Here is a 25,620-nt window from a genome sequence, read left to right as displayed (position 1 = left end):
TGCCACATTCAGCTGCCAAATTCAGCGCGTGATTGCGGCACGAGAGTGGGAAGTGAAAACTGGAAGTAAACCGGAAGTGGAAAATAGAACTAGGGAGAAAACCGGAAGTGATAAGTGTAAACCGGAAATGAGGAAGGAAAACCGGAGGTGGCAGGTGAAAAGCAGCAGAGGAAAGGAAAACCGGAAATCGGAGAGGAAATCAAGAAGTGGGAAAAGAAAACCGGAAGAAGGAAGTTAAAGCAGGTAATAAGAAATGAAAACCGGAAATAGAAAGTGAAAACCAGAGATAAAGAAGTGAGAACCGGGAATAAGGAGTGAGAACCTGAAGTGGACGGTGAAAATTGGAATTTGAGAGTGAAAACCGTAAGTGTAAGGGAAAACCGGATATTGAAGAGCAAAGCTTAAATGGAAGGTAAACACCGGAAGAGGAGGAGAAAATCGGAAGTTTGGGTTTAGGTTTAATTCAGCTCTGCGCCGTTAAAGCCCGCGGGTGGACGCACAAATAGTTACATAGCCCACAAAAAAAAAATATAGAAAAAAAACAAACAACAACTATCATCAATAGGTAGATGATATGCCACGCGCTTACCTATATACCTCGTAAAATTCCTCACATTTCTTGGGAGAGGCTGATAGTATTTCTGAGGGAGGCGGGGGCGGCCTCCTATTTCCGCGTCCATGTATCGAGATGAATGTTTTTTTTTTTTTTTTTTTTTTTTTTTTTTTTTTTTTTTTTTAACTTTATACGCATTGATTTATTCAGTAATTAAGTTGCCAGCTGCTCATGAGTCAAGTAACGTATGCTAAAAGCCGTCGTTAATGTAAGGTCACTCCCGTTGCGAGTTTCCGCTCAAGATGTCATGATTAGGTACATTAAATATACTACGGTGATGCAACTGGACTTAAACCTATTTTTAAGGCAACCATTGCTTTATTTGGAGTTGATATCACAATCCACTTCACTCTTCGCACTAGGTAAACGGAGCGTAATTGAAAACAGAGTGGCAACGTAAGCAAGTACTGGTGACATGGCACTTGCAGCCCTAAATGCTTCCTCAAAGCGTGCTCAGAAGTGTGTTTTGTTTTTTTGCTCATGCACTTGATTTATTGTTTTTGGACATTGAAAAACAATATTGAGTAATAAGTAAGAAGTATAAGAGGTAATGCCACAGTGAGTCGTCCCTATTAGATCCAACTGCTACCCTAAAAATATTTCGCGCCTGTATAAAATAACTTCACCCTTCGAAATTCCCGCCGTTTTGTGTTGGGCGACAGTTTTCCGGCAAGGTCCGTTTCCGGTTCGATTGTTTCTATTCGTTCCTTTTTTTCGGAATGAAAAAAATGAACCAGTCGGAATCCCAAAACATTGTGCACGGTTCATTTTCTAAAATTCCTTGTATTTACAATTATTCTTGGCAACACGGCGCACGTTTATAAATGAAAATGGCGATTTCTGTGTTTTGAGTATGGTGATAAATCGTGTGAAATGGCGATAAATGTGGACAGTGGAGGAAAAGATGAGGTGAAAACTCATTTTGTGACCCGCGAAGGGACGTACAAGTTGATGCCCTTGTCGGAATATTCCCGGCCGAACCGCCCGCCGTACTCCAGCGTCCAGGGAAACTCGCCTGTTCGTCTCTCGTTCGTGTCTCTGCCCGACTCTGCCGCTGGCACCGAAGAGAGGATATGTTTCAACATCGGCAGAGAACTCTACATATTTGTATATAAAGGAAGCAAAAAGGTACGTCCTTCAACACCCATCCTTCAAATTTTTGCTGCGTAACTTCCCTCCAAGCTCTCCTCAATCAGTCTCGCCTGTCTCCGCACCACTCCTGTCAGTTTCAAACTTTCCCCTGTTTCTGATTGAAGTGTGCTTCGCCAACAGCTACTCCTCGCAATACCAGCCAACTTTGTGTTGGGAATGAAGCATTATGATATCAACAGACTGTGCGTTGACAAGGGGTGTGATGAGGGTTTGTCGACACACACAGGCCATCTATTCTGACATTCCATTACGCCTCACCCTCATGCGTCGAATGCTTCCGTATCTCATGTAAGCTCTAAACGCATTACTCATAACCAGAAGGGTCCTTACAATCAAGCCTCCCCTCACCCCATCAAGGGTACGCTCAGACCCTCCGGCCAGTGTTTGATTATCAAGAGTACATAGCTCAGTTCCTGCTAGTTTTAACAGACGAGGACAGGACGAAGGAATGTTCTGAATGTCCAGCAGTACTTAGGTTTGATTGCAGCTCATTGCATGGAAAGTTAGACAGCTAGAACTGGGGAAAGAAAAGAAGAGACAAATGTCACATCAAAGATCAGCACCATTCTATATAAATTTACATGGTAACTAATGAGCCAACTAATGATTGATGCATTCAGGTTAATGTGAAGTAGGTATGTCTCTTCTTTTCGTTCCCCAGTTCTATAGATGAAGCAGTAGTTTTCAATCAGTGAAGTAGTACCTTGCTGTTGCATTGGAAGATTGCAATTACATATTTATTGCACAAGAACAGGAGGTGATAGCAAATCTAAGGACGCTGCAAGGAAAATGAAAGAATTTGGTTGCGTCAAAATTGTTTTATCATTTGGTTTGATGTCATAACAACCTCCAAGACACTAGAAGCATTAACAATTGAACTTATGAGCTCACAGCAAGAAAAGTAAGGTCGAAGAGTGAATTTTTTGGCAGTTTTACACGCTGTAGGTATCTTATAGAATTGTTGCAACATTTGATCGGTGATAGACAAGAGTGGCTGTTTCCTCGCTAGCTGACAAGATGAGGCAGACCATGAGGACCAAATCCCTCTGTGCAGAGTCCACATACATATTGCAATACTGCCGTGCTAAGGAATAATGCTGTATGAGCCTTCAAGCGTTGCCTTTCCTGTGACGAAACTCGCATTTCCTGGTGAACTCGTGAGTTTTTTTCAGCTAAAATTTTGCTCGCAATTCCACCGAAAAGTCCTGAAATATTCAAGGGAAAATATTATTAACTTTCCTTGAAAATGAACATTTTGTTGAGGGAAATTTGGCAACTCTCGAATGTTCATATGGCGTTTTTCCTTAGCACGGCAGAATAGTCCACATTTCCCAAGAAGACTGAATTCTCTATCATCCTGCTTTTCTCAGCTGTGGCACCTAAAAAGTTTCATCTTGATAGCTTCCATGCTCGGGAGCACTCAAAGAATACCATAATAAATTACAAGGAAATTTAGCCACTGCTGAATTTCTCAGTATTTTCGCGAGTAATGATTTACAAATGGATTAAAAATTAAGAAGAATGACAGATGAGAATGTCAATTTTGAAGTACAAAAGTACACTAATCTCTTGTGGAATAAGTCGGGCGACTTACGATTAGAGAATGTCAATTGAAAATTGAAAACATCATCTTGAATCTTAAATTCTGTTTTCCTGCGCCGAATTCCTTGGTTTTCCATGCAAGGTCCTGTGTACCTTGACAAATACTTGGAGAATTTCAGTATCTGTCGCCTCCATCTATATCTGCCTCCACTTAGCCCTACCACCAACAGATGTCATCATCCGTTCTTTGTCATGCAGGTGTGTCGTCTCACACTTCCACTGTGGAGGTAATCAGTCTGCAATTTCTTCATTTTTTTTTCAGGCTGCTGACTTAACAAAACCTGTGGACAAGAAAATGTATAAAGGAACAAATCCAACGTGCCATGATTTCAACTTAACAACAGCAACTAGTGAGACAGCAGCTTTACTTGTAGGTTTTTCCACTGGACAAGTGCAGCTCATTGACCCCATAAAGAAGGAGTTAAGCAAAGTCTATAATGAAGAGGTGCGTCACCCAATTATTTTCTATAGCTTACATACGTGTAATCCTTTTATTAACTTTGTGTTATTCATGATGAGTGCCCCAGAGATTTTAATTTTTTTTCTCTGCACCCACTGAGATAAACTGAAACATTGACAACCTCTGGGCTCAAAGACGCATCTAGAATCTGAAGCATTTGAGTCTAACAAGATTGCGTCTGTGCAGAAAAATTGACAAAGGCAGAGTTCAATCCAAAACAGCTGAAAGGTTGGGGAAATCTGGTCAATCGAGCTTTTACATGCCGTCCAAAAATTTATTCATCACTTGACTGAGACACTTATGCAATGTATGTATTGATGAAATTTGAATGAAATCAGAGAATATTTCTTAACCGGTGGGCATTAAAGGTGCTTTTTGCCTCTGGTAATCAATAGAATGAGCACCCCAGCAAACAATAGCATCTGATGTATCTTCAAATAACAATCAAAGCTTGTTTTCCTAATTTTCTCCAAATAAACATTCAAGCTAAGGTTTCAATGTTTTACCACTTCAAGTTATAAGACTGTCATTGCAATAAGTACAACTTAGAAGTTTTATTTTACCAGATTTAGAGTCTAACTTTCTTGGATTAAAATGTATCTCCACGCTCTGTATTAACACCACTTATGCAGAATAGAGAGTTCTCCATGAATAACTCACGTTCGTAGGTCATTACTTTAAGTTAGCATAGGATTAGCCAATAGGCTCTTTGAAAATTGGCGAAAAAAAAGGAGAAGAAAAACCTCAGGTAGGAATCATTAATCCAATCGGAGGGAATCTGCTCCTGAAAGAAGCAATGTCTCCAGAGCCATAGGTCCTTTACCCGTGGAACATCACATTTTTGTGCCACATATCAATGTGCAAAATATGATTTGGAAACATTTTCATGTTCAGGGTGTCTACGAGGACGGAAGTTCCGGAAGTCCGGAAACAGTACTGATTTTTGAAGGGTGGTCCGGTAGTACTGAAAAAGTGCTGAAATTCCTCAATACGGTCCGGAATTTTTTTCATTTTTGTGTCATTTTTGTCGTAATTTGAGCTAGAAATTCAAATTTTTGAAAATTTCTGAATTTCGTCAAATTGAGGTACTGAAAAAGTACTGAATTTGTCTGTTAAAGAGATACTGAAATAATTGGGAATGGACTGAAAAAGTACTGTATGAGTACTGATTTTTGGCCAGCCTGTTTTAGTAGCTACCCTGATGTTAAAGAACCAATAAAAAAGGCTGGAACTTGACAAGAGAGGTCCAAATTCAGAGACTATTGAGAGAGTGTTGACTATGTTTAATGTAGCTTTTGTCTCCCTCCCAATTTATTGCACTGCTCCTCCAAAGAGGAAGTACATAATTTAGGACGATTCAATTGAAGAATAGAAGTGATGAATGATCACAGCCTACTTCATCCCCAATTCTCTCATCATTTATTGTCTCTCTCTTTTTCACTTACTCTAATGTGAATGGAGCTACCAGTTCAGAAAGTGAAAATGTTTGCCTCATTAGTAGCCATCAATTGGCATTCCTCCGAAACATCAAATATTTTCTGAATGTAATCCCTCCCCTATAGCTCATGTAGCCTTGAAAAGTGATTTTTTTTTTTTATTCATGTAGGTATTAAAATGTTCAATCTTTTGGTTTGTGCTCAGTTACTCTTCACTCTAATAACCAGCATTCAAATGGATTATTTTGTAGTTTAGAGCATTGAATGTATTCTTATATCAAAAGTTTTAAAATGAAAAAATATTTCACATCTCATGTGCATCATTGAATCAGCTCGTGGTATAATGTTTGATGCATCTAGTATCACTTCAGTTTGGAAATTTTTACAGTGTTCATACAGTGTTCTTACCATCAGTGGAAACCAACATTGGTTTTAAGTGCAAGAGTAGCCAAAGAATTCACTTTATAACCGTTGAGGTAATTTTAGAGGATTATTTAGCTCACCTGTCCAAGTAATTAGTGTGGGAATTCAAAACGAACAGTTGGATGCTGAATCAATCCAATGCTATGATGCAATGCAATTATCGTAGTGCTAGAACCAATTGAACGTTTGTTTGATTCGATCCAAGTAAAGCAACACCTACATAGCATGAGAGTACTTTTTGCCGAAAACAATTTAAAAAAATTAATGTTTAAGGGTTGTAGAGAGTTCAGCAGTAGAAAAGCAACAAGTTTTTTTACAAGTGCCTTTCCTTTGACAGTCATTCAAAATGAAATATGGTCAATTCAGGTATTTGGAAGTACTTGATCTTTAATGAATCGACAAAATGTAGTTGAGTACCCCTGAACTTTATGAAAGAGATGGCAAAACCCTTTAGGAGAAACAATCGGATGTGTGCTGCCAGAATCATCCATTTTTGTTGTCTTAGTGAAGTGTGACCAAAATTGCCCAACTATTAAGAGCCACCATATGTGTGTCAATGTCACCCAAGGGCTAAGATAATTTGAACAACTTTTCATAAGTTGCTAAAGTACAGAAAAATATAGGCATAAAATCAAAGGAAGCACTTTAAAATATTATAGTTTGTTCTCTCTAACCACCAAGTAAGGAATAACAGCAATCATCTATATTGCAGAAAAGAAAATAGACTGCAGATTATTGAAGAAAGACCACCCAGCAACCAGTATACTTTTATCACTAACAGCGTCTTTATGTCTTTTCCTTGGTTACGGATCTCTCATTTCACTCCTATCTAGATCTAATGATTTCTTTTTCCCCTGTTACAGCGATTAGTGGATAAAACAAAAGTAACGTGCATTCGTTGGGTTCCTAAGTCTCCAAATCTCTTCCTGGTTAGTCATGCAAGTGGTCAATTGTACCTTTACAATGAAGAACTTCCATGCAGCACAACGCCGCCTCATTATCAACCATTCAAACAGGGCGCAGGCTACACCATCCACACCTGTAAAACCAAAAGCACGCGAAACCCACTCTATCGATGGGTCATTGGTGCCGAAGGCTGCAGTATTAATGAGTTCGCTTTCTCACCATGTAGTTCGTATTTAGCAATTGTATCACAAGACGGTTTTTTGCGAGTCTTTCATTACGACACAATGGAATTAGTCGGTTATGCACGTAGTTATTTCGGTGGATTTTTATGTGTGTGTTGGTCCCCAGACTCGAAATATGTCGTTGTTGGCGGTGAGGACGACCTTGTGACAGTTTGGAGCCTTCATGAGCGAAGAGTTGTCGCGCGGGGTCAGGGTCACCGTAGTTGGGTCAGTGTAGTCGCGTTTGACCCTTTCACAACGTTAGTTGGTCAGTCGAACGGTGAACCAGAGTGTACATCGGGAGTGTGTTACAGGCTTGGCTCAGTTGGGCAGGACACGCAAGTCTGTTTGTGGGACATAACAGACGATGTTTTAAGGCAACCCTCCGGTAGTGGACGGCCACGGACTTGTAGTAGTGTTCAGCCAGGCAATGGTTCAGCTAAGTTTAATAATTCTCAAGCTCATTTCCTAGATAACTTGTTCGATGGTAGTGTCGTGAATTCACACCACTCCCCCATGTCATTTACACAGAGGCTTGCTGCGTTTGGGGACAAGAAAAAAGTGGTCGAGAAAAAAGAAAGTAGTGAGAGGTCTCATAAACGGAACTTTAGTTTTACATCCAAAGGCTCAGGTTCGGATAAAGTGAATTGTGTCGTGAACCACTCTACCTGTGATGACCCGATGAAGTTAATCGGAACAGACATGTGCCCTCGTTATGACCAGTGTCCTGTTTTGGAGCCACTGATCTGCAAAAAGATTGCTCACGAACGTCTGACAGCACTGGTGTTCAAAGAAGACTCTTTTGTAACGGCTTGTCAGGATGGCTATGTTTACACATGGGCAAGACCTGAAAAACCTGTAAGTAGAAATGTTACTTTGGTCTTTTTTCCTTATCATGCTTCTTTAATATTGACACTTCAGTTGAGAATGAAAACATTCATAAGGATGTTTTTTCATGCCTTTCCAGAACAGCTGAGAAAAAAAAAAAAATTTGGAAAGAGAGCAGGAAATGGGTTGCCTTCACCATCCATGGAGATGGATCTCAAGGTATGGAGATAAAAGAGGAGTTTTAGGTCATAGTTCAAAAATTTTAAATTTTCACGTAAAAAATTGAGTATCCTTGTCTTGAATTTTGCCATGTCACAGATGAAGGTGTGCGTATGGTATACCAGCTATGAAACTGAAAAAACGCTTATATCTCGGTTATGATGTTTCATAGGTTCTGCTCCCATTTTATTTTTGAAGAGGAAACCAAACCAACATCATGGCTTAAAATTTTCACAGCAAAATTTTCTCACAGAGTAAAATAGGTATCACTGAAGTTTTCAATTAATAACGTTCAGCAGTTTTTCATTTTAAGAGTAAAGATGACGGGAAGTCTGCAACATGGCAAACTGAGGTATGCAGTTTCACTATCGATACGCTCTCTGAGTTCAACCGTCATTGTGCATCTGCAAGTGTTTTTGTGTCCTTTTATCAAAGGCCTGTCTTAAGAATTCAGGAATTAGCTGTTCAAAACTGCATGTAGTATTTAATCTTAAACTCACATTGACAAGTAAATCTTAAAATAGAACTGTCAAAGTAGAGTTTTAGCAAGGTGGAGAAATGGTGCTGGGTCCATACTATTTCACGGAGAAAACAAAGCCAAGAAGTTCCAAAAATTAAAATCAGAGTCAAAATTAAATTTTTTGAACTCTAATGCGCACCAGTTTTAATAGAGTTTAATATGGAGGCAAGACCTGATTTTCAATTGACTGAACCAATTTGGTTGCATTTTCAGTCTTCTGCTATGTATTAAAACTCTTGAACTAATTTTTTTTTAAAACTAATCCTATACTTTATAAGAAAGTACAATCTTCCTCAGTTCATTTTACCATTTATGGTGAAAAGAAGACTCATTGCGCTTGGTACTGGCGGGGGGGGGGGGGGGGGGGGGCACCATGAAAAACCTCCTTTGCCCAATCCCTGACAGAATTCTATACTCTGATCTAGGTAAATTCATTTTCTGAGGGGATAATACATTGTACCACTTCAAAAATCAGACACACTGTTATCCAAGGTAGATATAAATCTTTAAACTCTCCATGTTCTCTATTTTCATCAGTTCCAGCTTATTCTTCTATTCTGCTGAGCTAAGGAAAAACGCCGTATGAACCTTTAGGCGTTGCTAAGTTTCCTTCGATAAAAACCGAATTTATTGGGAAAATCGTGAATATTGTTTTCCAAAATTTTCAGACCATTTTGTTTGCAGTTTAATCAAAAATATTTGAAAATTTCAAGGAAAAATATGCATGAGTGTTGTCAAAAATATACGTTTTATCAAGGAAAATTTTGCAACTCTCGAATGTTCATACAGAGTTTTTCCTTAGCATGGTAGTATTAGAATAATGGCAAGAGAAGGAGGATCGAACTCATCACAGTCGTTTGTATAAATGAAACAACATCACAGTCCCAGGTGAAGGGAAAAGCTGTGTTGTAGGTGGTGTCTCATACTTTGGACGTATTTATGCGAAATGGAACTATGTGGAAGTGGAATGATGGGGTCTGCTCGTTAGTGCTCGGGACATAAGAATGAATGGGACTTTAAAAGCGCGAATGACGTCGGCGGTGAGGACCAGGCGCGACAAGAGCAACAACGACTAGGTCGTCAGTCTGTAACTCATGAGCCCTGTCCACAACGCTCTTGTCACATGCCCACGGCTCACAAGTTAGTGCTCAGTTCCTTTTGATTTGATGTCAAATCCCACTTCCCCATTTTCTCAAAAGGAACTATATCCACTGACAACATTCTTTCTTATGTAGCTTCCACGAGCACACCCCATCTTTCCACTTTCACATAGTTCCTTTTAGCATAAATACATCCAATTATCGTTATCAATTAGATCTACATGAACGAGTTGTGCTGCATCACAACATCATGGATTATTTTAAAAATAAGTTTGATCCCCATCTTTCACTCATTCTAGTGAAGGGATCAGTTGCAAAGGAGGGGGAGTTGTCAAATTCTATGTTGCAATGTGGTCAAACCTTCAAGATGCATGCTGCCAATAATGGACCACTAGACAAGGTACGAATTTCAGCATTTTAATACATGTTTCTCAACCAAAATTTCATGTAGAACACGATGCGCACCACGAAAATTACGAAAATCAACGCCTTACAAAACTATTTAATGATTCTTGATGTGTGAATTCAAACCACCCACTCATGAAAATTCAATGCTCTACGTGATTCACATCGAGCGCTAAACGTTATCATGACAGTCTCTGCGATATAAGCATCTGGCAACCTCAATCTTGACACTTTGGCTCAGCTATAGCAAATTGCTTGTAGTTTGCACAACAGATGGTGGGAAATGTATATTGCTCGATTGAGAGGCTTGCTAAAACCGTTGTAGTGCGCAATTTGACTCACGTAGAGCTTTGAGTTTGTTGTGAGTGGGCAGTTCGAATTCCTAGTAACCAATATGAAATAAAAACGTTAATATCTTCGTTAGGAGTTGGTTTCAGTAATATTCGTTGCGTGAATCATGTTCTACGTGAAATTCTTGTCAAGAAACATGAATTAGATTGTTTAAATTCGTTCCTTGTCTAGTGGTCCATTCTTGAGAATATGATAAGAGGATTGTTTTAATGCAACTCGCTCGGACCTGTCTTGCTGACAAGGATTTGTACTTTCACCACTTCCACTCAAGACAGCGTGGCTCAGCTGTTGGAACCAGATGTTTTATACACCATTCAAGCAATTAAAGTTGCTCATCAAGACTTTGAATGTCCTGAGAGAGCAAATTCTTATCAAAATTTCCGATTATGCTAAATGATCTTTGATCCTTCCAAGAAGGAGGCAAAAGAGCGAAACAGGGGGAAACTCATTGACACTTTTAATCAGTCGGTCAAAATCTGCAATGTATAAAAAATCTAGTGGATTTAACCAGGACCCTTCTCTCCCTTAGAGAGAATAGCAGCTTTACTTTTGCACCTCTAAAAGTCCAAAAAATATTTGTTGAAGCTACCTATAAATCTCTCGTGAAGATCTACGTCGGTCTGTTGGGTACAAGGAATACCACTAATCGAGTAGATTATTTACTTATGATAGCACACAAAAATCACATTGAGCACATAATAAGTGTCAAAATTACTCTTGAAACTGTAGTCCGTTTCTCTTATTTTTGAATTTCTTTTGCTCGCAAGTATTTTTTTTTCAGTCAGTCACTCAGGGGCTGTCAACAAACCTAACCTGAATGCACAAATAATTCTAATAATTCTACTAACCGTCTGAAGTCTTCCTCATTTATGATTTCAACCTGAAGAAAAAGAAGTTCTCTAAAATGATCAAAATCATGAGTCGAAAAGATTGAAAACAGTTTGCATGATTGTTTGTTTCTTTCAGTTAGGCTTTTCTACATCTCTCTCTAGGAAAATCTCATAACTGGTAACTAAGGAGAATGTATCCACAGATATGGTATGTTTAAAAGTGCACAGTACACACAATGCAAACTGTCCATTTTGGTGTCTATTTTTGACATTATTGTTATGCTCAACATGATTGTCATGGGGTATAAACTCTATTATGTTTATCTCCTATTAGTATTTGGTTAGTGGGTCAGGTGCGCTGGTCACAGAATCGTGTTTTGATGCTTGATTTTTGTAGCTCAGCTAAAAATAATGAGATCCGTCCAAATAGAAACTTTCTACACTCAATATTAACTGAGATATCGTCCTTTGAAAAGTCAGGTTTTTGACGTCATCCATCGCGGTAGTAACACACTTGGTTTCTTCCTCCTTGCTGTCATGTTTCACGTAGAGTAACCAGTACAAATGTGCGTCACACAGACTAATGAAAACAAGGTGGAAGAAACCAAGGGCATCATTATCGCGGTAGATGATGTCATAAACCGATCTTTTCGAAGCGTGATATCTCGGTTATTATCGAACGTAGAAAGTTGTTGTTTGGACAGATCTTATTATTTTTATCTAATCTACAAGGATTATACATTAAAACACGATTCTGTTAACAGTACAACTGACCCATTGTGAAGAAGGAATTTGTCTCTCTGATACTTATGGCTGTGTCCAGCATTTCACAAAGTTTGTTCGTTTTTCCAGACTAGTTCAAATCATCTTGGATCAGGGCCAAGTTGTTCATCAATAGGAGTTAACAAAAATGGCACGGTTGTATAACATTCGTGGAACCGCCGGCTCGGGTCTTCATCTTCATCGTTGGGTGAGCAGTAGCTGTTATTGTGATACTTGACTGAAATGCAATCAAACTGAGCCATGAAAGCCGCGCCCACTCCGCATGATAATACTCTGGAAATTACCAATGAAAAATAATTTCAAATGAGGGGGTATTCTGCCTTTTCCTCAACTACCTCCATTTCTCCCTTTAAAAATACACCAATTCGAGTGCATGATCGCTAATTTGGAACTGAAGGGACTGCAGATTTTTCTTGTGGAATGAAGGGTTTTTGAATTAGTAAGAGTTCAAACCGCAGAGAAGGGTCTTGAAGATACTTTGACATGAAAAGATTTTTAAATAAGCTCAATAATTAGAAGTAGAGCTAATTTTCGCCCTGTAACTTTCAGTACATTTTCAATAAGGAACCACAAGTTCTCATTTTAGAAACAATGTATGGCCTACTAGTTTCTCTATGCAGACAGGTGATTTTAAGGTTAAGCCAGAAATAGTAGTTCCTTATTGTGCAGTGTACTCCATTTGAAAGCTACTATCTATTTTCATGAATTTGCTGTGCCCGTTTCAATGCAGTGAAGAAGAGAAAAGCCTCTGAGTACTTCTGAGTGGCAGAGTCCTGTTCTACTAGTTTGAAATAAAAGGCGTTTGATCCAGGTTTTGAAAAGGCAACTAGACAAGGTCTGAAGTAGAGAAAAATGTCGCGTGCTGATTCTCAAAATCTTACGTAGAAACGAAGAGGGAACTAAACAAGATATTAATATGTATTCTTATCATGGTTCAAATGGAAGTTAGATTATACGAATGACGTCATTTGTATTTTTGTCATTTTATCAATATTAATTGCAAACACTAATATCTTGTTTAGAAGTTGATTTTCAGACTTCCTGCAGTGCGATTTGTTTTCCTCATGAAATTTTAAAGAGGAAATATGTTACATAGTGCTTTAACTCATACCTTGTCAAGTGGCCCATCACAGAACGTAAGGGTGTTGCCATTTCAAAGTTCACAACTGACTCATTCGCTAATCGAGGTCTAAAGAATTTTAAACATTTAAACTAACGAGTGGAGACAAATATATGTTTTTTTTGTTTTTTGTTTTTAAAAATGTTGGTATAGATTCGCCCATAGGCACTACTTTTCCTTCACATTATAGAGCTTTTCAAATTAGCGAGCTCGCACTGTATCTCTCGTCGGATTTCTTGAATCTACTCTTACTCTGCCCTGAGAACATTTCAATTTCAATTTCAATTGATCCGGCATGAATGATCATGAATCATGCCTTGATCGTTTCATTAACAGATAAATGTACAGTATGTTCGTTTTGAAATTAAGTTCCTGAGTTTGATATTATTTGAGGTATCATCCATTTGAAAACTGTTGAATACTTGCAAATACTTGATTCAGAAACCTTGTGTTAAGAAAGAGGGCATTAATTCTTATCAACCCATTAGATTCAGCTGGCGGATCAAGTTTCTGACTGATTTGCAAATGATCATTCTAAAAATATTTTTCTTGAGAATTTCTGGAGTTTTTCTGAGTAAATGATTTTTGTAATTTCAGCTGTCTAAGAATAATTCCAGTCAGGAATTGGAGCTTCAGAAACCATCTGAAGGGCGTTGGTCCCACTTTTTTGGTTTGTAAGACTACTCTTTAGTCCATAGTTGCCTTCTATGAGTATTGGTGGTGAAGAGCTAGTAGTCTCTGATATTCCGCAGGGCGCGGCTATTCGTCTCTTTGTTATGCCAACTATCTTCTTAGATTTTTTGCATGGGTCAGTGGTGTGTGTCTTTGGAGAGGAAACCACTAGGTATCAAGAAACAGAGGTTTTTTGCTTTGAGATTTTCCGGCTGAAAATCATTATCTTCTTAAAAATTTCTCCAGGAAAATTCATTACATGCAGCCTAAGTACTCCATATCAATCTATGTTATCATGTGTATCACATGTTTTAATATATGTTAAAAAACGTTAGGTCTTTTACTGGTTTAAATACTTTTTGATGGAAGTTCCATTCTATGATGGCCAAAAACGTACTGGTAACTTAATTCTTCATAGAGCTTCTTCAGCTGAAGCTGTTGATAAAGTGACCCTTTTGATTTAAATAGTTCTCATCGCTCTAACTCTACATTAAGTTTTTGCTGTCAGAATTTCCTGCTCCTTCCGCACCACTGATCCGGGGTTATCCTAAGATTTTATGAAATATTCTGTTTTCATTATTAATTTTTTATGTAACCCTTTTTTATCTCGATTGTCATGTCTCAATGTTATTCATATCCATGTTATCAATGACTCTGATCAAATCAGAGAACTGTTAGTCTGTGAAATTAATATGTTAGAATGTTTAATTTTTTTCACATTTGACTACTGAGAGAAGTCAAATTTTTATCTCTTTTGTGAATCCTTGGGTAGAACTTCAGCCAATGACCCTCACTCACTAGAACACCTGCACCATCTGAGTCAGGCGTCATCAACCTAAGAAAATTCCTGTTTCAAGATACATATGTACTTATGAGCATGAGAATGTTTCAGTGATGCAAGTTCAAGGTACAATTTAACTAGAAAGAGATTAGCAAGCCTCATTATATTTCTGGGCACACTGACCTCAGACTACTGAATTATATAATTATCATCAGCATGAATACCAATCAAATGTGCTGTACAGTTGCATAAAATTTACAATTTTTGTCCACCCGCCCCCCCCCCCCCCCTCTTTTTGTTTTTGATCAGGAGTAACTATCTGCCATCTCGAATTTTGATTTCTCTCCAATGAAATCAAAACCACTCAGATCATCTGTAAAATTAACGTGCAATTGCTTATCTTCTTCCAGTCGGTTTTGAGCATATTTTTTTTTTAGTGAGTAGAATGCCACCTCGAAGGATTTTGAACAAGGAAGAATCTTAACTTATCTCTAAATGCCACAGTAGGGCTCAAGTCCAAATTTCATGAATAATGTACTGTGTTGTGTTATCTCCCTTAGAAATTATCCAGGTACGGTGTTCCAGGGCAAATATTTTATCCGTTTTGGCATGGCGGTACCAGAGAACGCCTCAAGTGGCTGATTCACTGTGTGCTAGGTCCTCCTCAGCATGACCCTGTAGGTTGCCTGGTAAACAGCAGTCTGGGCAAGATTGTGTATAATTCATTTCTGAATATTTTGACAAGACATGGTCTGGTGAAAATTTTTAAGGATTTTGACATATCTTCAACCATTGACTCAGTAATGGCTGTTCAACTAATCCACCACTGACTGCAGAATCTGTAAGACGCTTATAAAATCTGGAAGAAAGATGCTTACCACTGTATATTTTCCATTCATAATGTTCTGATATGCAACAGATTAATTGACTCATGATGAGAACCATGCCATTGGTCTGATGTTCTACCCAATCCAGCTTGTTAGAAGTTACAAATACACAATGCATTTTGTAACTAACCCTAGCAGTATTATTTGTTTGAAGGCTTTATATATGAAATGGTCTCTGTTACTTTCCTCTTAATTAGCGCAATAGTAACAGTAGGTTGAATTAGTCGCAGTGAAACATTGGCATTGTCCCATGGTTTTTACTTATTTCCCGTTTTTGAGGTCAAATGTCGAATGCCTTTCAATGAATTTCAAAGGTATTTATCCTCAGTTCCGCTTTGGCACCAAAATTGATTTTCCCTTCAATTTTTCGTAAATCAGTCATGACCCTAGTAGAAGGTAATATCGAAAATAAGGCCAGCATGAGTCGATTTTTAATTTTTAAATCGGAAGAACAGACATTGGATTGCTCAGAACACTTTACTTCAAATGAAATGATGAGGAACTTACCTCATGTCAAAGATTTTTCAAATGGTGTGATGTAGAATTAAACGCATAATATTTGTGTTTATTACTTCAAACAATTCGTGAGGAGGTTGAGTGATTTTCTTGAAACAATTTGAAAAATTATGTAATTCTTTCTCTCTAAATTGTTTTTTTAAAAAAATGTTGTGTAATTCCTGAAATGAGACTGTAGTTTACTTCTGTTAGAACAAAAATAAGAGTCGACTCTAATAGAAAATGTCTCAAAAATCACGATTAGCCCATCAGCAAAGTCTGAAATGCATTCCTGCTTCACGATCTGTGTAAGTTTGCGGTTTCTTGAGCTTCTCGCTTAAAAAACGATACTGCGGCAAAGTTGAACATTTCGTTGGAAGAGTCGTTCCATCCAACCGCTGCGCACTAAGATGCTACGCAATATGAAACATGGCTGACGCCAATCTGCCAAAACACGTGATGGGACAAGATTTTAACCACTTGTTAACAACCGGCGTGTTTACATTCACATTTTCCTCATGTTGATGAAGTTCGGCCTTGATTGACCTTGATTTACCCGTGGAAGCGTCGGCCTTGTTGAATATTGCAAAACATCCTAGTTCGTAAGGGTTGAATGAAATAACACCTCTAATAAAATGTTCACCTGTGACATGGTATCGTCTTTGAAGTAGGAAGCTTAAAAAATGCATACTTTTTATGTAGATTGTGAAATTAGGTTTGTATTCCAAATTTCACCGTTGTGCTCATCAGCTTCTTTGAGCCATTTTTAATGAAAAGCAATTCGTACTTTTGCTCTAGCAAAAGTCTGCAACCGACCCTTTATACTTCAAGGAATTTGACTTTAAAAATACACTCTTTCAGTAGACAGAGTAATTATCAGGGGTGCAAAAGTCTTAAAATGCCAACTATCTTCTGATACTAGGTGTTATTGCCTCAAGACAAAATGCAAGTTGTGATGTATTTTTCACTTGCGAGAACCTCTTCTTTGAAGGTATCATTTTGCTTCACATCCCAAATGTCTCACATTTGCAGTAATCTGCAGATTGTGAGTTAGAGTAATTTTTGCACCCCTGAATTAAATCAGACGTCCAATGCACCTAATGTAGTATTTTATGACCACTCGGTGAGGAGTTGACAGAACTTTAACAATTTAATAACCAACAATTAACTGGAATGCCTAAAATCTAGCTTATGCTGTTACCCCAGGGGTTAGAAGTTTTTCAGCTCAGCTTAAGTCTGAAATCGTTGAGTTTTAAATCAAGCATTTGTAATTATTTTCAATCTGTTATTTACTCATTTAAGCCAAAACTCGCTGTTTTATTTTGTAAGCTTTGTCTGGATGGACATTTCCTAGTGTCTGGGTAATGTCTTTCTATGCAGAGATCCTAGTTTTTATTGTGTTACGTTTCCTCTTCTTGTGGTTGCCTTTACGTAAGATATCTAAACTGTGGGCTGAATATTGACATGGGCACACAAAGCAATAAAAGAAGAAGATATTGGGAAAATGGAAGGATCCTATTGGTTATAATGGGTTTTTGTTTTAGACCAATTGTAAGGGGAAAAATGATGAACTAATTTTAGAGTCTCTTTGTGAATTGCTGTTAGTGAGTCTAATATTTACCCAATTACCACACCCGCTTCCACCAGCATAGGGTTGCAATGGTCAGGGAAAAAGCTGGAAAAGTCAGGGAATTTGGAAACAACCTGGAATGTCAAGGAATTTTTCTCCCACCCAGGGAAATTCTTAGGGCTACGGGTCAACAGCTTCGTTTTTCTCTCGCAGTTTTTTCTTGTTTTGCCCATTCAGGCACGGAAAAAAATTACATTATTTCCAGGCAGCGTGCAAATTGTCTTATTAGAATTATTTGCACAGTTCCATACCATAAAAATACAATTACGGTGCTTTAAAGTTTGCTTAACTGTTTTTGAATTCACTTTTTTCCTTTTTTTTTCTTTTGCAAGAAGACAGGCAATTCCAGAGTCATTCATAGGTCAGGGAATTTTGAAATTTGATCGAACTTGCAACCCTGCAATTAGATGGCTCCATCTTCTTTTTGTCTGCTTTATCCATCGCTTTGTGTATCGATTTCAATAATGAGCCCACTGGAGACAAACTAATCCTCCCAAATCCATTTCAATTATTGGAAGGGTAGATTCTCTGTTTTTTTTCTATTTCTTTTTATCATGCAAGACTGTTAACTGAGGCTTCCTAGTTTTCCTTGAACCATTTTTCAAACTGAAAATTTCACACTCCTTGTAATCCTCGTAGTTTAATATTATCACCAGACAATATGTATCTGTTTAGTCATCAACCTTCATCTTGAAATTTTCCTGAAGGAAAGTAAACTCTGCAGTGGCTCAAATATGTTTTCTTGTTGAAATATTTGTATTATTCCCTTCATTCTTGTAAATGAAAACTTTTCATCAATGTATTTGAAAATTTTTTGTATGAACTTTCTGTTTGCTAATGTTTACTGAGGGATACATCATAACTCTATCAAAATTAGAGTATCTTCACAGGGAGAGATTTGCAATTTCACCCCACCACTTTCTCGTGGAGGCTTTAGGACCCATTGATGGCGGCGACATTGGTTGGGAGGGGGGCTATTGCTGACCGCCAATCAGAAGCGGTATGCGCTTCATGGCGATATTTTCCCTATACAGGTACTCTAATCAAAAGAAACTGGACATTTTGTTTATCATACAGCTGGTCCGTAACTAATTTCTTTTCCTCCAGCCAAAATTCGTTGGCCAAAATATGATTTTAAGTAGCAGTGTCTGTTATGAAAGAAATCAAATTTCAAGAGTTTTTTTGCCTAATTTACTTATTATTTTTATCTGAACTCATTCTTTGTAAATGTCATCATAAAAACGGTTGCCTAATGTTTGGGTCTATAATTATCTTTCCAGCAATTGGACTGCAAACTATCTTTAAGACTGTCTTATTTTGTCTTTGTTGTTGCAGGACATTTTTTCTACTTTTCGCTCAATCATGTAACTATCCAACACTTTTGAAACTTTGCACTTTTTCGTCTATCAAGTCTTGGTCTTTTGTAATGTAGTTGGTATGCAGCTTCCCAGAAGCTTGGAACATAGTAACAAAATTTACTTTATTCCAATTCAAGTGTAATTGCTTACTACTTTAAATTTTTCAGCATTTTCCTCCATAAATCAATCTGAAATCATCTCAGATTCCTGATCAACTCTTTTGTTTTAATTTTTACTCCTCCAATCTTACAAAGTTGAGTGAATTAAGTAGGTAGCTGTAGTGTTTGAAAACTTCTTGTGTGTGAAACTTAATGTTTGGACTGGTGAGAGGGGCATTAAGGGCAATTCAAACACTACAGTAGTCCTCTATTTTAGAACGCCCAATCCCCAAATAACAACGAATGTTCAGCAGAAAGTGTTTAACTTATAAAAACTCTTAATGATGTGAAAATGTTTCAGCTATATTGTGAATGCTGCTGTAAACCAGTTTTTCCACCCTTTTGCTGAAAAAAAATGGATGGAACAGATCATTATCATCAATTTTACCTCCAGCCTGTTTAGAGACGAGAAAAACGAGCTAATTTGTTGCCCACCTGACATCTGGAAATGACATCTGTTGTTCATATAATTCAATGAATATATTATATATTTATACATATAATGTATACATACAAGAAAAAAATACTAAGAAATGACCCAAACTGTAAGTAGTAAGGAGGTGAAATGGTGCTGGGTCCACACCATTTCGCGGGGAAAACAAAGCCAAAAAGTTCCAAAAATTTCAATTAGAATCAAAGTTTTTAGCTCTAACAAGAACCAGTACAAGACTGAGAGGCGGGAGTGTTTAGCTCAGGCAGCTTGCATTGGAATATTAAGTTAAGGTCACGCTGAGATACCTCTAACGTTTTGGGTCTTTTTAGACCCCATCAGTAGATCACACTCGTGACTGAACCTAAGTTAGCATCCCGCAAAATCCAAGACGGCATCGAAACGCCGACATGAATATGACGCAAGGCATGACACAAAAGTGTGATTCTTGCGCCATCTACCGTTGCTGCTGAACAACTCCGCTAACAAAACCAGGAAAACCTGAGAAAAATTATCAGGCAAGTTGGGGAACTTAGAACTTTTTGGCTTTGTTTTCCTTGCGAAATAATGTGGGCTCAGCACAATTTCAGCACCTTCTTATAATATATACAGCTATATTTCCCTAGTTCACCTTTAAGTGGAGTTACGCCATATGGTCAGCCAAGTGACGAATTAGTGTAAAGAAATTGTTTTTTTTTAATAAGCTTCATCACTGTTCAGTTCTTAATTTTTATAAATGGACATTCATGGAATTTGGCATGTATGACATTCAATCTCCAAAGAGTTACACAACCCTGTTCTTTGTTGAATTACATGTAGAAGTATGTCAAACACAGCCTCAAGCAAGTTGTTCCAAATTTTCAATTCTAGTCTTCATTATTCGTTGTGTCGTATTCATTTCATGTAAATGGTATATTGATATTTCTGGGGTTGTTATGTTATTATTTTGTAAAGTTTAAATTATATTTCAAAGAATAAATTAATTTTTGGTACATACTTGTCCAATTTTTGCATACTTTCATTACCTTTGTAGCTTTGGCAAATAAAATCAGTACACAAGTTGATATGAGACATTCAAAGACACTAGTGACTACAATCAAACGAATTTGTAGCTATGGCAAATGGAATCAGTATACAAGTTGATATGAGACGTTTAAAGACACTAGTGACTACAATCAAACGAAGCTAGTAGTCGCATCATTACACGGAGTGATTCAAAAGTCGCGCACCACCCCTGTAACCCCTGAGGTTCTTGCCCTTTGCAGGGTAGTCCCTCTACAATTTTGGGGGGTTTCCACAAGTCGTTTCCTTTGACCTGGAAGCACTCAAAAAATTACAAGTCTCTGTTTCAATTTGTTGAAAAATTACAGGAGTGATGCCCCGCGCTAGTAGTGCGAGACTTTTGCATCATCCTGTATAGAAGTCACCATTTAATAGTCAGCATTTTGTTACCTCAAATGGAAATAAGAATTAATGTCTTTAAAGAAGCAATGGGCCAGTTGCGTTGGTCACAGAATCGTGTTTTAATGCTCGATCCTTGTAGAGTAGCTGAAAATAAGAAGATCTGTCTAAACAGCAACTTTCTATATTGAATATCAACCGAGATATCGTCCGTTGAAAAGTCGGGTTTTTGAGGTTATCCACCGCGGTAGTGCATAACATGGTATGTACTACTGCGGTTGATGACATCATAATTCGAGTTTTTCAAGGCACAATATCTCGGTTGTTGGATCTCATTATTTTTAGTTGATCTGCAAGAATGGAGCATCAAAACTCGACTCTGTGACCAGCACAACTGACCCATTATGTCTCTTCAGCGTAATTATTTACGACTAAGAGCCCCCTTCCAGAATAATTTCAAAGTCTTAATGGCTTTCTAGGGCCATGATCGTTATTTGGACGTATTTATGTGTAAATAGGGTGTCTACAAGTCCGGAATTTCTAGAAATAGTACTGATTTTTTAAGGGGGGTCTGGAAGTACTGAAAAATGCGGGAATTCTGCAATAGGTCCGGAATTTTTTTCATTTTATGGTCATTTTTGTCTCAATTTGAGCGAGAAATTCAAATTTTTGAAATTGTTCGAATTTCGTCAATTGGAGGTACTGAAAAGGTACTGAATTTTTCTATCGAGGAGGTACCGAATTTTTTGGGAATGTACTGAAAAAGTACTGATTTTTGGCCTGTCTGTTTTAGTAGACACCCTGGTAAAAGAATTGAGTGAAGATGATCCAATCAAAAGGGACTATGTGCATAAGGTTTGCATGCTCTATACTTCCTTTCACCTTCTTTAATTTGCATGTAGTTCCTTTTCGCATAAATACGTCCTGTTATGCACTGATTAACGGCTCTGTACCACAAATATCTCAAAATACATTGATCTTTAGTTACTATAAAATGTTGCTCCTCTGACATAGCGCGTATCTCAATTTTCCCATGAGCCCAGGAAAGCATAGTGTCGTATGAAGAACACAGCTCACATGGCAATCGAGATACGCCCTTACGTTAAAAAAGCAACGAATGAGGAGGAAAAAATCTGAAATATTACAAGGTTCTGAAAGGAAAAAATAGGAAAAAACATTAGAAAAAGAAATTTTTTATTCTTAAGATCAACGATGAACAGAATTTTTCTTAAAAGTAAAAGCAACATTTTGCCGTGTGCGATCCACGAACTGACAGAGTATGTTGATTTTCAGCCAATCGCTACATCACCTTGATGAACCAAAATCTAAAATCCTTTCTCCGTTGGATTTCCGAGATCTCCATGTTAAGACACTTAATTGCGTCAAGCATGACTTAAGCATAAACGGATCAGAATGAGCCTCATGTTAAATCACGGTTGCCAAATTGTATTGAAAAATCAGCATATTTTTTGCTGAGTCTCATGGAAACTAGGTATGCTAATTTTTAGTAAAATTCGAAAACCATGAGCTGAAAAGGAAGCTGGATCTACTTTAGACCATGTTAATGATAGGTTTTCTTCTCCATTGTGGAAGAGATAACTGTGCTTAGGCTGTAGATAAAATGAGGAAGAAACATTGTGGGATGAAAGGTAGAAAATAGCTCTCAGGTGTTGATAAGACGTTACATCATTACAAAGATTGATTCCTCAGTCTTTAAGTATTGAAAATCCTCTTCATCAAGTAAGAGGGACTTCAGAAATGGAAAGAGATGGATACACACGCAAAATAAAATAAAATCATGAATGAAAAAACACTATTCTAAAAGGTTAAGCTTTAAAATCATTTTACCTATTTTATTTGTACTTTTAAAATTGACGGTCACTTCTATTGTACATTATGACTAAGAATGTATCATGAAATAATTACTGCAGACAGCATTTTTACAGGAGGCATGTCTATTTCAAATTGATTCTCACGGAAGTTGATTTCTTTACATTAGAAGTTAACTAAATTGAATAGATTTTTGGACTCTGAATCTTTAGTCAAATATATTTTTTTCTTCTAATTGATAAAGCTTTGCAACTGCACTGCTCAGCCCATAGAATTCTAAAATGAAACTAAAATCTTAAAATTATTTGATTTTTGCGGAAAATTCATATTCATAACTGAATCCAACCGATTTGTCTTAACTTTTATACCATAATAAATTCAATTTGTTTCGATTTTTATCCCAAAATTGGTATTTTAAAAAAAAACCCATTCCTACTTTATGAGGAAGCTCCTAGAGTTCCTAAATTTTATATTTATCACAGATGAACAATCATTCAAACAGCAAAGTATACATAGTCTTGGTAAAATGTATCAACAAGCATAAGGCGTCAGTCACACAACTCGCACAATGATGATTAACTATGGTTAGAAATGGTTGAAAAATACTTGCAACATAGTAAAGCCAAACATGGCTTGTCGTATCATTCAAACCCATGTACACTCTTCAAAACGATGTTTTTCAAGAATAAAAATGGACAGAACACTCCCTGCACATTATTTTTCTATTAAAATTTACGTTCATTTATTAGCCACCAAACATCATGAATCATAGCTGCGGTCAAAAATGTGATTGGCCTGTCTTAGCATTTTTTGCTTCAGAAAAACTCCATGACCATTCAACAATTAAAATGAGTAGTCGTTGAATAACGAACAATAAACAGGGGTTTGCATAGTTTACTCCAGATCTAACGACCGAATGGGTGTCTTTGTGTTTTGTTTATTCTTTAAGACAACGTACTTTTGATGTTCAGAACTTAGACTCTACGAGGAACAGCTTTCAGTAGAATTCATTAAGACGGGCCTTCAGCTTTTGCACAAAACACTCTAGTTACGATTGACATATTTCAAATTATAACCATAAGGTGGATTATTTTAGAAACATCAAAATTTTAGTCTATAGATTAATCATTAGGCGACGACCAGGATAAAAATCATCCTCCAAAATCTGAGCATAAGGTCAAAAGTACTGTTCCCATTTTGCAACCGATTACAAGGTATCAATATCGATGGTTAAATGGGAAAAGTACTTTTGACTTTGTTTTTTTAGATTTTGGAGGATGATTTTTGGATGTACATGCTTCAATGATTTATATTCTACAACTGAAATTTCGATTTTTCCAAAATAATTCACCTAAAGGTTAAAATTTGAAATATATTGATCCTACCCAGAATGCATTACACAAAATCTTACAAGAGGGAGAAATGCATCTGCACCTTTTAGAACAAACTTAGTTGGAAAATTGAAGAGGATCAGACTAAGAGAGGGCTGTCCAATACACCGGACCCTGCAGCAACTCCACCTTCATCTGCGTTACTTAATTTTGATCGCAACATGTGACCTGCTTGTCGGTTTACTTGGATGTGATCAGCATCCCTGCACACAATAAAAAAACGCATTAAAGGGTCTTCTTTTAAATTTTAAATACGGTCTTGTAAAGCTGTGTAAGATCTCCCAAAGCACCTAAACCGAAAAACGTTTTTTAAGATTTTACGTTAGATTTGACTTTTCCACATTCAACGCACTTTAAGTACCGAAAAAAACTCAGGCGAACACAAAGATTAGACTCAGCCACTTGAAGATTGCTAATGAACACATTATGGGTCAGTTATGCTGGTCACAGAATCTTGTTTTGATGCTTTATTCTTGCAGATCAACTTAAAATAATAATGATAAGAGAGCGAGGACAATAGCCCGAATGCAGACAACAATAAAACACACTAAAATACAAAAACAAATGGGGTGTTTGCACACTCCATGAGTGGTGTGTCAACATTGAGTTTGCACTGATTCCTACCTCGGTCAGTTGCATGCTCATTTTCTTGTTTAAATTTTTACATTTTTTAGCTTTTGTTCCAGTTGAGAATGGGCATGTGATTGGCCCGAAACGTCCTGGTTGTTTATTTATCCTCTATAGCCTTGTATACCCATTTGTTTTTGTATTTTAGTGTGTCTTTATTGTTGTCTTAAAATAATAAGATATGTCCATTTCTTAGCTGCAAATGCTGTCCATTGCTACGTTGAATATTAACTGAGATATCACGCCTCTAAAAACTCTTGTGATCAGATTAAAATGCATCAAAACACTCTCTAGGAATATAAAGTACGATTAGACCTTTCCAAACTTGCACTAGGGAATGTAAGAGAGCGTTTTTCCCACTAAAAATTTACAAACGTGAATTTTTACTTTCTTTTCCATTTCAAGACTAAGCATCCAACCTTTGGTGGCTGTTTTCTGTAAATGTCCAAACATGTTTGGTGGTGACCTGGGCTGAAAGTACAGACCTGAAAAATGCTGCAAATACAGATAAAACTTCCAGAGAGGCAGAAAAGCTGTAGAAACTGCAGGGAAAAAGTGGGGAAGTGGTGCCTAATGTCTGCCGGAAAATCGAGCACTGGATGACTTAAGCTCAATTACGGTTAGAGGTGTCGTCAGATAAGTTGGCCATTGTTTACTTTCGGTTTGCAGGCGTTTTCGTGTCACTACTGTCCACATGAAAACATCTAACTCTCGCAGAGGCGAGAACACAAGCTTGGATAGGTTTTTTAATACCTTCAAACCTTGTAACATTTCAATTTTTAGCTACACGGAAAGCACAACAACATAAAGGTTGCGAATCATAATTGATAAGTAGTTTTTTTACAATACAATCATGAGACGGATGTTTCTAAGGTGGATAATCGCAAACGCCGCTTTGAGTAAAGGCGTAAATTTGTCGTTGGCACTTGCAAACCGAAAGTAAACAATGGCCAACTTATCTGACGACACCTCTACTTCCAAACGATTAGTC

General features: G+C 37.4%; 2 protein-coding genes across 2 annotated transcripts in view; one reads left to right on the top strand and one right to left on the bottom strand.

Annotated features, from left to right (window-relative positions):
• The first annotated feature begins 790 nt into the window (after positions 1-790).
• Positions 791-20,372, top strand: LOC109034692 (WD repeat-containing protein 20). Its single transcript, XM_019047968.2, has 4 exons — positions 791-1,741; positions 3,630-3,812; positions 6,550-7,671; positions 11,919-20,372. The coding sequence occupies exons 1-4, from the start codon at positions 1,487-1,489 to the stop codon at positions 11,991-11,993; spliced, it is 1,635 nt and encodes a 544-aa protein (XP_018903513.1). The 5' UTR covers positions 791-1,486; the 3' UTR covers positions 11,994-20,372.
• A 1,586-nt stretch (positions 20,373-21,958) lies between these two features.
• LOC109034691 (glutathione synthetase) overlaps positions 21,959-25,620 on the bottom strand; it is a gene marked incomplete in the record, with an annotated part of 61,012 nt that continues 57,350 nt past the window's right edge. The window contains 1 exon segment of the mRNA XM_072304247.1: positions 21,959-24,205. Coding sequence (XP_072160348.1) covers positions 24,082-24,205 — 124 coding nt within the window.

This window comes from Bemisia tabaci, chromosome 9, assembly GCF_918797505.1.
Source record: "Bemisia tabaci chromosome 9, PGI_BMITA_v3".
In the NCBI taxonomy this organism is placed as follows: domain Eukaryota; kingdom Metazoa; phylum Arthropoda; class Insecta; order Hemiptera; family Aleyrodidae; genus Bemisia; species Bemisia tabaci.
Note: the sequence above shows the minus strand (reverse complement) of the source record. Positions and strands in the feature narration are given on the sequence as shown.